The sequence below is a fragment of the Staurois parvus genome, unplaced genomic scaffold, assembly GCF_062004578.1.
Source record: "Staurois parvus isolate SC_StPar_1 unplaced genomic scaffold, SC_StPar_1.0 ptg000087l, whole genome shotgun sequence".
NCBI classification, from domain to species: domain Eukaryota; kingdom Metazoa; phylum Chordata; class Amphibia; order Anura; family Ranidae; genus Staurois; species Staurois parvus.
The window spans coordinates 9,841,058-9,856,157 of NW_028317883.1; the positions used below are offsets into that span (position 1 = coordinate 9,841,058).

The 15,100-nt window shown below is 39.0% G+C and overlaps 1 protein-coding gene across 1 annotated transcript in view; it reads right to left on the bottom strand.

The window, feature by feature from the left end:
* The window catches only part of POU2AF1 (POU class 2 homeobox associating factor 1), a 97,305-nt gene that overhangs the window by 15,424 nt on the left and 66,781 nt on the right, over positions 1-15,100 (bottom strand). Inside the window, exons 2-3 of the mRNA XM_089670233.1 lie at positions 5,936-6,066; positions 20-62 (exon numbers count right to left, since the gene is read on the bottom strand). Of these exons, the coding sequence (XP_089526359.1) occupies positions 20-62; positions 5,936-6,066 (174 nt within the window). The remainder of the gene's footprint in view (positions 1-19; positions 63-5,935; positions 6,067-15,100) is intronic.

Here is a 15,100-nt window from a genome sequence, read left to right on the forward strand (position 1 = left end):
TTTTTTGTTTATAAATTACCTACTGGTGTGTAGGATGGATATGTCTGGAAAGTTGATGTCACCTGGAAATATACATCAAAATTTAATTATAAAAGTAAACTAATGTATTCATATCAGATTAATATGTAGTGAATTATAAAAAAGACAGTATTTTTAAACAAATAATGAAACCACATCTTAAAGTATAACTAAAGTTAAAACGTTTTTTGTAGCTTTGGGTAAAGTGGAAAGCGATTAGAACACCTGTCAGGTTTTTATTCTTGTCTGTGCCGCTGTTCAGATTCACCCTGGCTATTTGTCATATGTACCATCACCATCGAAATTGAAAGTAAGAGAAAATTCCAAATTTTGGGGGTTTTCCCAGAAAAAGAATAAAGGAAAAATCTTCCAATGGAGAGATTTTGTTTCACCTCCTAATTTGGCTGTGGAACAGGGAGTGAAAGATACTCTTCAATGGTACACAGATAGCAAAAAAAAATAGCACCCCCCCCCCAAACTCTTTCCAAAATGAAAAAAAATAAATAAATTGCCTGTAGCTTTACTTTAACCACTTGACCTCCAGGCCAATTCTGACATTTCTTGCATACATGTAAAAATATGCTTTTTTTTTTTGCTTAAAAATTACTTAGAATTCCCAAACATTATACATTTTTTAAGCAGAGGCCCTAGAGAAAAAATGGTGGGTGTTGCAATTTTTTATGTCACACCATATTTTCACAGTGGTTTTTCAAATGCAAATTATTGAAAAAATACACTTTAATGAATTTTAATGAATAAAAACACAATATAATACCCAATTTGCCTGTAAAAGTGATTGAATGGCTGTATAGCCACTCAGATCACTTTTACAAAAATGAGAATATCCAGCAGAAAAGAACAGTATCATGGCTGTAGCTGTAGCCATGATTCTGATACTTCAACCAGAAGCCATATATATACAGCCTAATGGCGGAAAGTGGCTAAGAGAAACATATATACAATAATACAAATGAAAGAAGAATTCTGTTTGACAGGGAGCAGCAATGTTATTAAAGTTTCACTTCTTGACTGGCCCATAGACAAAAGATGTCCTCAACGGAGAGTGGAATACCCGGGCTATGGCTGCAGCAATATTCCATAACCCCGGTACTGTTTTTTTTCAGCCGGCGATTCTCCAACCTATAAAAATGATCTGAACTGCAAATTCACCGCTGTATCATTTTAGAAGCGATGGGAGGGGTTGCTTTTTCCCTATGGTTCTTGGGTTTACCTGGATGATCGATGGCACCGCGAACCAATCCAATGAACACGGTACTTGTTACAAAGATGATTGGAGAAAAGATGGCCTCCACTCATCTCTATGGCCTAGGAAGACTGGAGTAACGTCATGACGTCACTTCTGGTTCCGGCCTAATGTGAAAAACAAGACCATTTTTGTAAGCACTACATCTTTTTTTTAATATCTAATGCTTTACATTGTAGAGGAGAGATGTGGGATCTTATCTACCCCAGATCTCTCCATAAAGAGGACCTGCCACTGCCTTTTTCTATCACAAGGGATGTTTACATTCCTTGTGATGGGAACAAAGTGATCAAAAACAATTTAAAGGGACAGTGCAAAAATAAAAAAAATGTAAGAATATAAATAATACTTGTTTTAAAAAAGTACCCCAGTCCCCACGTGCTAATGTGCAGTGGTGAACGCATACGTAGGTCACGCTCACATATGTAAATGTCAGCGCAATAATTCTAGTACTATGTAACTCTCTAAACTGGTAATCTGTAGAATTGTTTAAAGCATTGTCTATAGAGATTTTTAAGTACTGTAGTTTGGCACCATTCTACAAGTCTGCACAATTTTAAAGCATGATGTGTTGGGTATCTACTTTCTCTGTGTAACATCATCTTTCATATTTTTTTAATGGGTTATATATTGTGTTTGGTGTTGTTTTTTTTTAATTCATTAAAGTGTATTTTTTCCAAAAAAAAAGTGTTTCAAAAATCGCTGCACAAGTACCGTGTGACATAAAAAATTTCAGTGAGCACTATGTTATTCTCTAGGGCCTCTGCTAAAAAACAGTTAATTTTCTAGAAACCCCCCCCCCCCCCCCGATTTTTACCTATATGAGAGAAGTGTCAGAATTGGCCCGGTAAGGAAGTTAAATAACATGCCTGGGGGTTACCCTGACCCTGTCTGTAAACTGTCACATCTGTGTGATGTATACAAACTATTACAGCATCCCAGATGAGGATCTCCTATAGATGTTTAGATTATAGAGAAAGAATATCCGACACAGGGTGATTACTGTGGGGATTTATGCAACACTCCCAAGTGCCACGTCCTATTCAAACTATTGGGAAAAAAAGAAGGGCCATTTGATGGACCTTATAGGCACTACAACAGTGGTAAATAAAAGTATTGCTTTATTGAACATACATAGATGTACAACAATACATATAATTTATAAAATCCACTGCAGAGGATATACTCCCACAGTATATGGAATGATATATTCAATACAAGTATATATAGTACAGATACATAGATACATATAGTATTGGTATATTCCACAATAATTATGTACCGTATCCCTGTAAAAGTTTGAAAACAGATAGTCTGATATTAATGGTTGTAGTAACTCAACATGTTTCACTATAATATCGCTTCTTCAGGAGTTGTAAACAGATTTCTTAAACTACAGACATCTGTGCAAAGGCTGTAAAGGAGGGCCTTCAGCCTTCCCATGTGAGGCTAGTCAGTGAGGGCAAACCAAGAGGGCAGACGGCACTCCACAAGGCCTCCTTCCCACTGATAAGGATGCACTGACGTCACCACTTCTAATCCAAATGGGGCACATGTAAAGAAACTAGCAATAAACTAGTATGGTGTGAGGATGCAATTACGTTACCAATTCTGGTCCAAATAGAGTACATGAGAGAAAAAAACTAGCAATAAGCTAGTATAATATATGAAAAAATCGGTATAAACGAATCAGAGTAACTTGCGAGCCACAGGCGTGATAATTACTATAGGATCGCAAACATGAAACACATAACTACAACTGTGTTGGAAATATCTACAAATATATGTTGCGCTCCTAAATATTTCTCAATAAGTAAAATTAAGTAATTAAATTATTGCCATTAAATTAATTCAAATTATAATACAAATAACTAATAAAAGTGTATAAATACCAAAAAAATATATTTAAATAGATTATTACAACTAATCAATCTCCTCCAAATAAATATCAAAATAATTCCATATGAAATACTCCTCTAAAAAAAATTATTCAAGTGCTAATTAATCATCTATTAGTGACATGATGTACAGTTGTGGCCAAAATTATTCAACCCCCAATGCTGTAAAGGGGTTTAGGGACTATAGTGTACATTTGGAATTGTATTCAGAATCAAATCCTACAAGGACGTTGTAACTACCCAAATGCAACTAAAATGACATCAATTGTTTATGTAATACAGTAGTAAATGGTTCTTATGTGGTTTCTTCATTGCCACAATTATTCAACCCCTTAAAGACTACCACTCTGAAGAACAGAGGTTCATACAGGTGCTTTCCATCAGGTATTGAAAACACCTGTGGATGTCACCGAGCAGCAATCAAGCATAATAAGCACCAATTAGGCAGCTTTAAAATGACTGTGATACTCAGCTCCTTCTAGACATTTACTGGTGTGGTTACAAACATGGTGAAGGCAAGAGAATGGTCCAGGAAGACAAGAGAAGAGGTGATTTCTCTTCACAGGAAGGGCAATGGCTATAAGAAGATTGCAAAGATGTTAAACATACCAAGAGACACCTTAGGAAGCATCATTCGCAAATTCAAGGCAAAGGGCACTGTTGAAACGCTACCTGGTCGTGGCAGAAAGAAGATGCTGACTTCGACTGCTGTGCGCTACCTGAAGCGTAGAGTGGAGAGAAGTCCCCGTGTGACTGCTGAGGAACTGAGAAAAGATTTGTCAGATGTGGGTACAGAAGTTTCAGCCCAGACAATAAGACGCACACTGCGTAATGAAGGCCTCCGTGCCAGAACTCCCAGGCGTACCCCCTTGCTGTCTCCAAAGAATAAGAAGAGTCGACTGCAGTATGCCAAAAGCCATGTGGACAAACCACAAAAGTTGTGGGATAGTGTTCTGTGGACTGATGAAACAAAATTAGAACTGTTTGGGCCCATGGATCAACGCTATGTTTGGAGGAGGAAGAACAAGGCCTATGATGAAAAGAACACCTTGCCTACTGTGAAGCATGGTGGAGGGTCAATCATGCTTTGGGGCTGTTTTGCTTCTGCAGGTACAGGGAAGCTTCAGCGTGTGCAAGGTACCATGAATTCTCTTCAGTACCAGGAGATATTGGATGGAAACGTGATGCAGTCCGTCACACACCTGAGGCTTGGGAGACGTTGGACCTTTCAACAGGACAATGATCCCAAGCATACCTCCAAGTCCACTAGAGCATGGTTGCAGAGGAAAGGCTGGAACATTTTGGAGTGGCCATCGCAGTCACCAGACTTAAATCCGATTGAGAACCTCTGGTGGGACTTAAAGAAAGCAGTTGCAGTGCGCAAGCCTAAGAATGTGACTGAACTGGAGGCCTTTGCCCATGAAGAATGGGCGAAGATACCCGTAGATCGCTGCAAGACACTTGTGTCAAGCTATGCTTCACGTTTAAAAGCTGTTATAACTGTAAAAGGATGCTGTACTAAGTACTAAGATTGAATGTCACTTGGGGGTTGAATAAAACTGATAATGCTGTGAGCACAGAAAAGACATTTGTGGTTATTTCATTATAACTGTTATGTTATATTTGTCTGACCTACAAGTGCCTCTTTAATGTAAATGTAAGCAAGATGACTGAATGATCAAAAGCAATGTCAAACTGGCCAAAACACTCAATTTCAGTGGGGGTTGAATAATTTTGGCCACAACTGTACTTACTAATACCCTCAATTACATATAAATTCATAATACCCTCATTTAATATAATACAAATGTAAACCAACTTATAACCCTCAACTAAAACACATAGAAAATGACCAAATGCTCATAAATAATTAATTAATGATTAATATGAATCCAAATATCATAAAAATAATAGTCCCATTAAATAAACAATATTTTATATATAGTGACTTGGTGCTTGTTGTTCTTCAATTTGTGACTTTTGTGAATCCTTCAAATAGTGAAGATGTGCGCTCAGCTCCTTTGATGCCTGCAATTAGGCTATACACGCTTTCGGTTCACTTTCCCTGGAACCTGCTAGACATATACTTTTGCTGGTAAAATAGGGAGATCCTTCCTTTAGGAGTAATGGATGTAATAAGCAAAAAAGAATCTATTTAAATATTTTTTTTTGTATTTTTACACTTTTATTAGTTATTTGTATTATAATTTGAATTAATTTAATGGCGATAATTTAATTATTACTTATTGAGAAATATTTAGGAGCGCAACATATATTTGCATATATGAAAAAATCCCTAAGTATATTGAAACCAAACCACAGGAAAAGTTCCCTGATGTGATGGCACAGTATTTACTGGCCACAGAAGATCCCAAAGAAACCAGCTTCCAAGAGCGCCAACACCGCCTCGCCCAACAGGGCCTGTCCAGAAAGAACCCACGTAGCCCCACCATCACAGCCTTGACAGCCTAGGCTATGACAGTGGGGCTTCCCCTGCCTGCATGCCTGAGCTAAGGGCAGTTGGATTCCAGGAAGTAAATGCTACATGAATCATCTGCCCTTACTCAAGATGGCCTTGGCCAGAAATGCTAGGGGGTGTTTTTCAAAGTAATTTTTCAGCAACATAAAGCATGTAGACATGGATGATTTGGGGGAGTGTGCTATGAATATTAAAAATGTTAAAAATTTGACTTGTGATACTCAGATGCAGTGTAGTTCAGCTTTACAGCTCATACAGTGCTATAAACCATAATACCTGGGGGGTCGTAGTGTTGGTTCCATTGGCACTGCCTCTTTTTCTCTTCAGAAGTTCTTTGACTGGTTCCTTTACACGCACACCTAGATACGGCCTGGTCTGATTATGCTGATGTTGTTCTGAAGTCACAGCTGGAGAACGAATTATAGTTTTTACACAGTTTTACACAATTATAGTTATTACATAATTGTGTAAACATTCTGTAAACAGAATGTTTACACAATTATGTGACACAAAGTTTAAAGCATTACTATGATCACATTTTAAAATCATATCTTTATTTCTTTCACACTGCATTTCTATCATTGCATAATACTGAAGTTGGTAAATCTACTCTGTAAAAGATGTCCACATATTTACTTCAGTGAATCCTGTGACACTTAGTCACTATGCCCTGAAAGTAGGCACTGGGGTGTCAGTATTTCAGAGCCTGCCTTCTGCATTACAGAGGTGCTGAGAGGAGGAGTTTCAAGAGGCGGAGTCAGTACAGAAATCACAGCCTGCAGGCATCAAGGTACCATGGGATATGTAGTCCTTAGAAATGGAAAGTCAAAAGCAGAGGAGATGCTGCAAAGCATGCAGGGAATCCAGGAAACTGAGGAAAGAGGCAGTCAACAGACAGGAAGTACCCAGAACATAAAAGGAAATTCTTCTTGTGAGCTTATATTGTATTGTCAAAAATAACAATTGTTTGTATTACTTTTACAATGCTATAGATGATGATATAGACTGAAAGTGTGTGCTGTGACTGTAGATCCCCTTTAATTGTAGCAACCACTATTGTGCTCTTTTCCTTTGGTTGTATGCTTGATGGAGGCTGTACTGTATATGGCCAAACTAGGGGAAAGAGTAGCACATAAGGAGACAGAAACGACTTTGTCTATTGCATGTGTGTCATTTGGGGGTCGTTTAACTCAAATGCAGTGTTCACCAATGAGTCCAGTCCAATCCAGATATGCCTTTAAAGGTGTTCTAAAGGCAGAAGTTTTTTTACTTAAATGTATTTTTGAAAACTCCCCCCCCCCAGCTCCTAAATACTTGCCTGAACCTGATCTTCATCCAGCGATGGGCTCGAGAACCAAGGCTCTCTCAGCTGTCCCACCTCATTGGCTCAGACACAGCAGTGGGAGTCAATCACAGTCTGTGAGGAGGGAAGGGGGGGGGTGAGCCATGATCTTATGGACTTACACAGCTGGCTCAGGAGTGAGTACAAATGAGTCCCCCCACAGCAAGCAGCTTGCTATGGGGGCACTCGGCAGGGGAGAGAGGCCAGGAGTGCTGTCGGGGGACCCAAGAAGAGGATGAAGACTGGCAGGTAAGCATGACATGTTTGTTAAATTTAAAAACTGAGCCTTTAGAATCACAAGGACTTGTTGATCCACTTTTAATAAACAGAACGGAGAAAGTGCATACAGAATGTCAACTTTACATGCAAGGGTTTCCACCATCAGCATGAACATAAATATCTTCAGTCTTGTGACGCCACTGCTCAGGCCTGTTGCTTTTGTCCACCAGACCAGGGGTCTCCAATCTTTTCAAACAATGGGCCAGTTTACTGTCCTTCAGACTTTAGGAGGGTCGGATTGTGACCAGTGGGGGTAAAAACATGGCCTCAGGATTGGTGGTCAGTAGGAGGAAGAGAAATGCCCCATCGTTGGTATCAGTGGGAGGAATAGTGCCCCATCATTTATATCAGTGGGAGGAATAGTGCCCCATCGTTTGTATCAGTGGGAGGAATAGTACCCCATCGTTTGTATCAGTGGGAGGAATAGTGCCCCAATGTTTGCATCAGTAAGAGGAATAGTGCCCCAATGTTTGTATCAGTGGGAGGAAAAGTGCCCCAATGTTTGTATCAGTGAGAGGAATAGTGCCCCAACGTTTGTATCAGTGGGAGATATACTGCCCCAGTGTTTGTATCAGTGAGCGGAATAGTGCCCAATGGCTGGATAAAGGCCAGCAAAGGGCCATATCTGGCCCTCAGGCCACAGTTTGGAGACCCCTGCTCCAGACTATCAAACACAGCACCTCATTGTTCCAGCACACACCTTGTACATTGGTGCTCTTCCAGCTGCTTGCTGCTCTGTCATTGTCTGATCCTGGGCTGTGCAAACATACATGCACTGGCTGCCCCGTGCAGCCTTTCTGACATCTGACCACCTATGAAGAGACCCCCCTTTTTCTCGGGTGGAGCCCAGACCCCTAGTTCTGATTACCTAAGAAACCAGCACACACCTGCACCATCAGTGGGGGTTATTTAATAAAATTCTTTGAACTTGGTTTTGGGATTTTATTGAGGGGTTTAAAACTTAGATGGGGTTGAGGGGTGTATAGGATGCCCAAGGTGTACCTCCTCAAACCCCAGATGAATCCACCTTTTCACCCAGTTTCAATGAGGTTATTCCCTGGGCAAGGGGGCCCAGAAACTGACAATATAGCACAGCAGTCCCAGACGAGAAGATAGTTGGGTTTTCTACCTGACTGCCCTCTCCCCTTATCCAGCCCACAAGGTGTACGTCACACTGTCACATTGTCCTCTCTTGATAGCTTAATGGGTTTCTGGCTGCCTTCAGGCCTTTTGCTGAGCTGGCTCCTTCCCTGTTTCTCAGGGTATCCTCCTTTAAAGACGGTGGTACATTGGAGATCCTCTTCTCCAACACCTGTGCAATGTGCAATGTAACTTTGCCCTCCCTGGTAGAACCTACTTACCATCCTTTCACTGCTCCACCGTTCTGTATAGCTGCTGGAATTGAATAAAAAGTCTTGTGTAAGATTTAAGTTTCGGTAGTTGGAGCTTACATAGATCTACCGACTCCCAGTGTAACAGCACTGATTGGCCAGGCATTGTCACTTAACGTCTCTTGCTCCGCCTAGAAGCACTGGATATTTCCCTCAGCTCCCAGCACTAAACAGAGTAAGTGAAGGAAAGGCAAACCTGTTGTTGTGCCCTGAATGGACAAAGCACAAGTTTTGTTTAAAGTATAATTGAACTTGCATGTAAAACACTGTCAAGAGACTCCTGGTGTAGTAAAATAGTTAGTGATCACAGCCATGGGATAATAAAGATGTCATTGACACACTCCATGTTACCACATCAACCTTTGCCACATCATTAAGTGAGCATCACACTGTCAAGGTGTAAATGCCCCACCTCCGCCAAGGAAGAAAAAGGCCCTGATACATTACCAAACCAGCCAGAAGACTGCAGAAAAATAGGTATGGATAAAGTCACACTGGGGCTTTAGGGAGATTAAAGTTGGACTCCAAACTAAATACATAGTTATAGTTACTCTGGCTGAAAAAAGACAAAAGTCCATCCAGTTCAACCATAGAAAAAAAACATTATAATCCTATACCCACAGTTGATCCAGAGGAAGGCAAAAAAGCCAGCAAAGCACGGTCCAATTTGCTCCTGCTAGGAAACAAATTCCTTCCTGATCCCCCAAGAGGCAATCTGATATTCCCTGGATCAACTTTATCTATAAATGTTAGTATCCAGTTATATTCTGTGTATCTAAGAAACAATCCAGGCCTTTTTTGAAGCAATCCACTGAGCTGGCCAGAACCAACTCTTGCGGGAGTCTATTCCACATTTTCACAGCTCTCACTGTGAAGAAACCTTTCCGTGTTTGGAGATTAAATTTATTTTCTTCCAGATATAAATAGTGCCCCTTTGTCCTCTATGATGACCTCAGGGTGAATAGCTCTACACCGAGTTCACTATATGAACCACTGATGTATTTATACATGTTGATCATATCCCCCCTTAATCTCCTCTTCTCAAGATAGAATAAATTCAGTTCCTCTAATCTTTCCTCAAAGCTGATCTCCTCCATGCTTGTAAGTTGAAGACATCCTGTAAGGACGTTATTCCACTGCACAGCTTGGTGTCATCTGCAAAAACTGAAATGGGATTATTAATCTCAAACCCTATATAGTTTATAAATATATTAAAAAGTAAGGGTCCCAACACTGAACTCTGGGGTACACTACTGACGACCCTAGACCATTCACAGTATGAATCATTAACCACTACTCTTTGGATATGATCTTTTAGCCAGTTTTCTAACCATTTACATACAGATTTTTCCAAGCCTGCAGACTTTACCTTACACATTAGCTGTGTGTGGGGAACTGTGTCAAACACTTTTGCAAAATCCAAGTATAATACGTCCACCTCCACCCCTCTGTCCAAGGTTTTGCTCACCCCCTCACAAAAAGAAATCAGATTTGTTTGACAACTTCTGTCTTTCATGAATGCATGCTGTCTGTTGCTTAAAATATTTTTTTCCAGCAAGAACTCATCTATGTGGTCTTTTATTAAACTCTCCAGTATCTTCCCAACTATAGAAGTTAAACTAACAGGTCTATAATTACTTGGTAAAGATTTTGACCCCTTTTAAATATTGGCACCACGTTGGTCTTACACCAATTCAGTGGTACTATGCCAGTCATTAAAGAGTCCCTAAAAATTAGAAACAATGGCTTTGAAATGGCAGAGCCCAATTCTTTAAGGACTCGTGGGTGTATGCCATCTGGTCCAGGTGCTTTATTCACCTATATACTGTCTAAATATTTTTGGATCATATCAGTTGTGAGCAAATGTGGATCATCTGGGGCTGTGCCAATACCATGCCCATTATGGACAAGAGCTCCCCCATACTCCTTTGTATACACAGAGCTGAAGAAGGTATTAAATAAATTTGCCTTCTTTTTGTCCCCAGTCACCCACTCTAGATTATTTTGTAAAGGGCCTACATGCTCGGACCGAACCTTTTTACTATTAATATATTTGAATATTTGCTATCTTTTGCAATCTGTCATTAGTTTTCAATTTTTGCTGCCTTTATTTCCTTTTTGCATATTCTGTTATATTCTTTGTAATGTTTAAACGATGATAGCGTTCCTTCATTTCTATATTGGATAAAAGCTCTTTTCTTATTATCTATAGCCTTTTTAACTTTGGCCGTAAACCACATAGGTTTGATTTTTAGCCTTTTAAACATGTTGTTCACATACAATCTTTAAATACGGCATAAAGTGTTGCTATGTCATTTCAAAGAGATTTCTCATAATTGTTTTAATTTCTTTATAGTTCATCACTAGAGCACAGTAAATGTAGTCAGGCTACAGCACTATGCTTCTACAGAACTCCTATACTTCTCCAATCTTCTCCAGATTGTAATTTTGTATGTTCGCCTCTTGAATATATGAGCTTGTCCGGAATGTTTCTGTAACCACAGTAAACACACATATCAGCAGATATGTAAAAGAACAGGAAAGCAATTGGTATGTCTTTGAAGTTAGGTGTGGGAGAGGAACAAAGCATTTGTTCTACAGTAAAAGTAACATATGAAAATGTGTGGTTAAAGAAAAAGTAGTTTAGTAATAAAATCCACACCTACTTTCAAAATGTCAGTAAATCATTGATAAAAGATTATGCGAAATTGTCAATACCCCACCCATCTGTATCCTATGCATTCCAATTTTAGAAAAAAAGTCTGTTTAAAGGTATACTGTATACAATCTTTGACCTAGATTACACATTAGAAGGTACATGGACAGAGGTTTTGAGCAAGTTAAAGTGGTAATAAAGCCTAAACATTTTTTACCATAAAGTGATAGTAAACTTGACTTTAAAAAAAAAATATTCTACCTGCAAGATAATGTCATAATGTGCTAGTATGCATTGCACATTTATACTGTTCAGAACTCATGTGCCAGTGACGTCACTGGCTGCAGGGACACTAAATATCTCCTAAACAGTGCAAGTTTAGAAGATATTCCTTGTACCTACAGGTAAGCTTTAATATAAGCTTACCTGTAGGTACAAGTGTCCATTGGGAGTTTACTCCCACTTTAATGCATGCCTTGAATTAAGGAAAAAATGTTTAGGCATCAGTGTCACCCCTCACCCCCCTTTTTACTTACCTTGATCCAGTGCTGTGCTCATTTCACAGGCTTTGCTGAGGCCATTGGCTCCTGCTGCTATCCATCAAGGCAAGTTACGAGGGAGCGGGGAGTCCTGCTGTCTGTGTCAATAGATGCAGACAGTGAGGCTCCGGTGCGAGCCTGCATGAGTGTCCCCATAGAAAGCAGATTTCTATGGAGCATTCGGTGGAGGGGAGGAGTCAGAAGCTCCAGCGGGGGACCCAAGAAGAGAAGGTTCCATTGCACAGAGCAGGTAAGTATAAACCTGTTTGTTATTTATTTTTTTTAAATAATCACATAAAGTGTATGCCAAACCAAACATTTTATTGTTTTAAAGTATAACTAAAGGCAATACTTTTTTTTAGTTTTGGACAAGATGGAGAGGGATTAGAACACCTGTGTTCATTGCTGACTGTGCTCCTGTTAGGGAGATTCACCCTCTCTCTTTGTCCTGTTTACCATTATCATAAAAAGTGAAAGTAAAAGAAAAGTACTAGAAGGGAAATTTTTAAATGGGGACACTAGTTCTGGTGACCTGGAGGTTCCCGAGGGATTCCCTTAATTTGCAGAGATTTTATCACTTCCTGTTTTGGCTATGGGACAGGAACTGAATGTAAATCTTCCCATCCCCTCCCCCTTACTCTATTCGAAATAAAAAAATAAAAAAAAAAGTTTTTCCATCACCTCTACTTTAATTTAGATTTGTATTGCTGTCCCAGATGCAAATTTTCCCTCACTTCATGTGTGGTGAATCTGTTGTCAGAAGGAGAGCAAGTGAGAGGAAATCTCTCTAGGGCTTCATGCTCAGGCAGAAAAAAAGCTGATTTTCGAAGTGTTTTTTATTTTTTTCGTTATGCCTTTGAACACAGCTCTATTTCAATATCTATTTCTAGCGTCTATGTGCATTATGGTGTTTAGATGTGCATTCTGAAGCAGAATTTAGAGGCATAAAATAATAATTTATGCATATACCTGGGTAAACATACATAAGCATGTGTAAATGCACATGTATATGTGTCTATTCATTCTAGCCACTACATGAGTTTACACATACACCTGTAAGCATGCATAAACATTTGTAATTGTGCACTAAAACAAGTTTTTTTGGTTGATTATTTTTGCCATCTCCTGGAAGAAAGTTGATCTGTTGAACAGGCTAATTGGAAAACTTTTCCTAATCTTACCCTACACCATTAAATAATAGTTTTTGGTTTGATAGACACTTTATAGTTTGTGTTGTCCTAGGCAAATGTAAAAGAAGACACTTGGTAATTCAGACAGCTGTATTCAATTAATAACATGATTCTCTGTGAATTTGCCAAATCTAAATGTCCAGATAAATAATAAAATGTGTGATTTGCCCATTTACTTGTTTTGCAAAAAACATTTTTCTCATCACTAACTATTATGTTATGATATACTGTGTATTGATAATTAAAGCCAGAAAGCAATGTTTTATGTAGTGTCTATTCGACTGTATAGTCCACTGATCAAAGTCTTCTAATGCTTTTGTTGGCATGGGTCTACGGGCACCTTATCATAATTAAGTCAATAGTAAAGCAGAGACTGTACTAGTCAGTTTTCTGTAGCAATCAGGAACCAAATACAAGCAGGCCAAGATTGCTTTATTTGGAAAAAAGTGAGCTTAGGGATTTCTAGATATGTGACATTGTGTTATTCTTCTGTCTGTAAGATGCCTGTCTCTATACACAGTGTAGCAGAGTGGCATATTTGCTGCCGCTACCCTCTATCTGTCACTTGGTTTTAAAGGACAGCCTCCTAGCAACCATCTCTGCTGCATTGGGCAAAACCTGGTGGGAAAGCTGAGACCCTTTGTTCCCCATCAGGTCTGCTTTTGCCTTGTAATTGACAGTAGGAAGTGGGCAGTTTCTACAGACAATAGCAGATTGTCTATTGGCTAAGAATCCGCCAACTACTTGCTGTCAATCACAAGGGGAGCAGACCTGATGGGGAACTAGTGTCTGTGAATCCCCACCAGTCTCCACCCCAGGGAAAAAGTTTCCAGTTAGAGAGCTATCTGACAGGTACAGTGGTGGGGAGCAAGCACATTAGTGTTGAGGGTGGAGTGTTTGTATGGATATACTGGATCTTGTATATGGTCTGATTTACTAAGAGACCCTAGCAATTTGTACAATGTATTTTAAATCATGCTAATTACATACAGTAGGTAGAAAATAAATACAGTGTTTATTATATGGTTAATACCATTCCAACTAAAAGTTACAAGAGATTATTCTGAAAGACCTTTCACTTTATTTTATATTATTTGGTCAATAGCATATGTCCAATTCAAGGCCCTCCGAAAAACTGAAAATGAGGAAATGCAAATCAGTGAAACTCTCATATTGCTAAATCCAGTACTCAAAGAAGCCAACAGACCTTTCCCTTTAAAGAATTATCTTGGTTGCATTGATGTATGAATGATTAATATGTTCCTATTGCATGCTACATTTGAATTTGAGGTTTTAAGAGAGCTGTTGCAACTTACGACTAGTATCAGTGTAGATCATAGACAAAAAATATCACTAGTACACCAAGGAACATGTTGCAGAGTTCACATTTTTTTTTGAAAAATCACATAGAGCTGCAACATTTAAGAGCTGTACAGGAACCCTTCACTAAACACGCCTAACAAATATTGTAACAAGTTCTTACAGTAGGTATGCTGGTGGAGTTATCTATATAGACACCCTGGACACACCTATACTATTAAATGTTCCATTTCCAAGTAAAGAGATCTGATTTTCAAGTCATAAAAATACTGTACATAAAGACCAGCATGTTGAACAAACATATAAAACATTTATATTTCCATATCTTTTTTGAACAAATGGGTTAAACTACCTAGGTCACTGACCAAATGAGGGTAATTGAAGTCAGATATTCCAATCAATGAAGCAGGCGTTTCAGTCAATACAGGTGCGGGCTTTACCTATCCTAATATATTGTACTATACTGCACAGAACCAGAAGTACTATACTGAACTATACTGAACCAGAAATCCTTCTTTTTTAGATTTTCTAGATTGTAAATGCAAATGGAATGCTACAGTTTGCAGAAGCATCTTAAAGTTCTGACCAGAAAGCTTATGAAATTCCCAGATTACAGTCACAGGAAGGTGACAGTCTATGTCTGTATTTTTTGTGATTTGCAGCATACTAATACACCTTTATAAATTTTAACTGGAGGGCTGTTGCGCTCTGCTCTGTTTTTTAG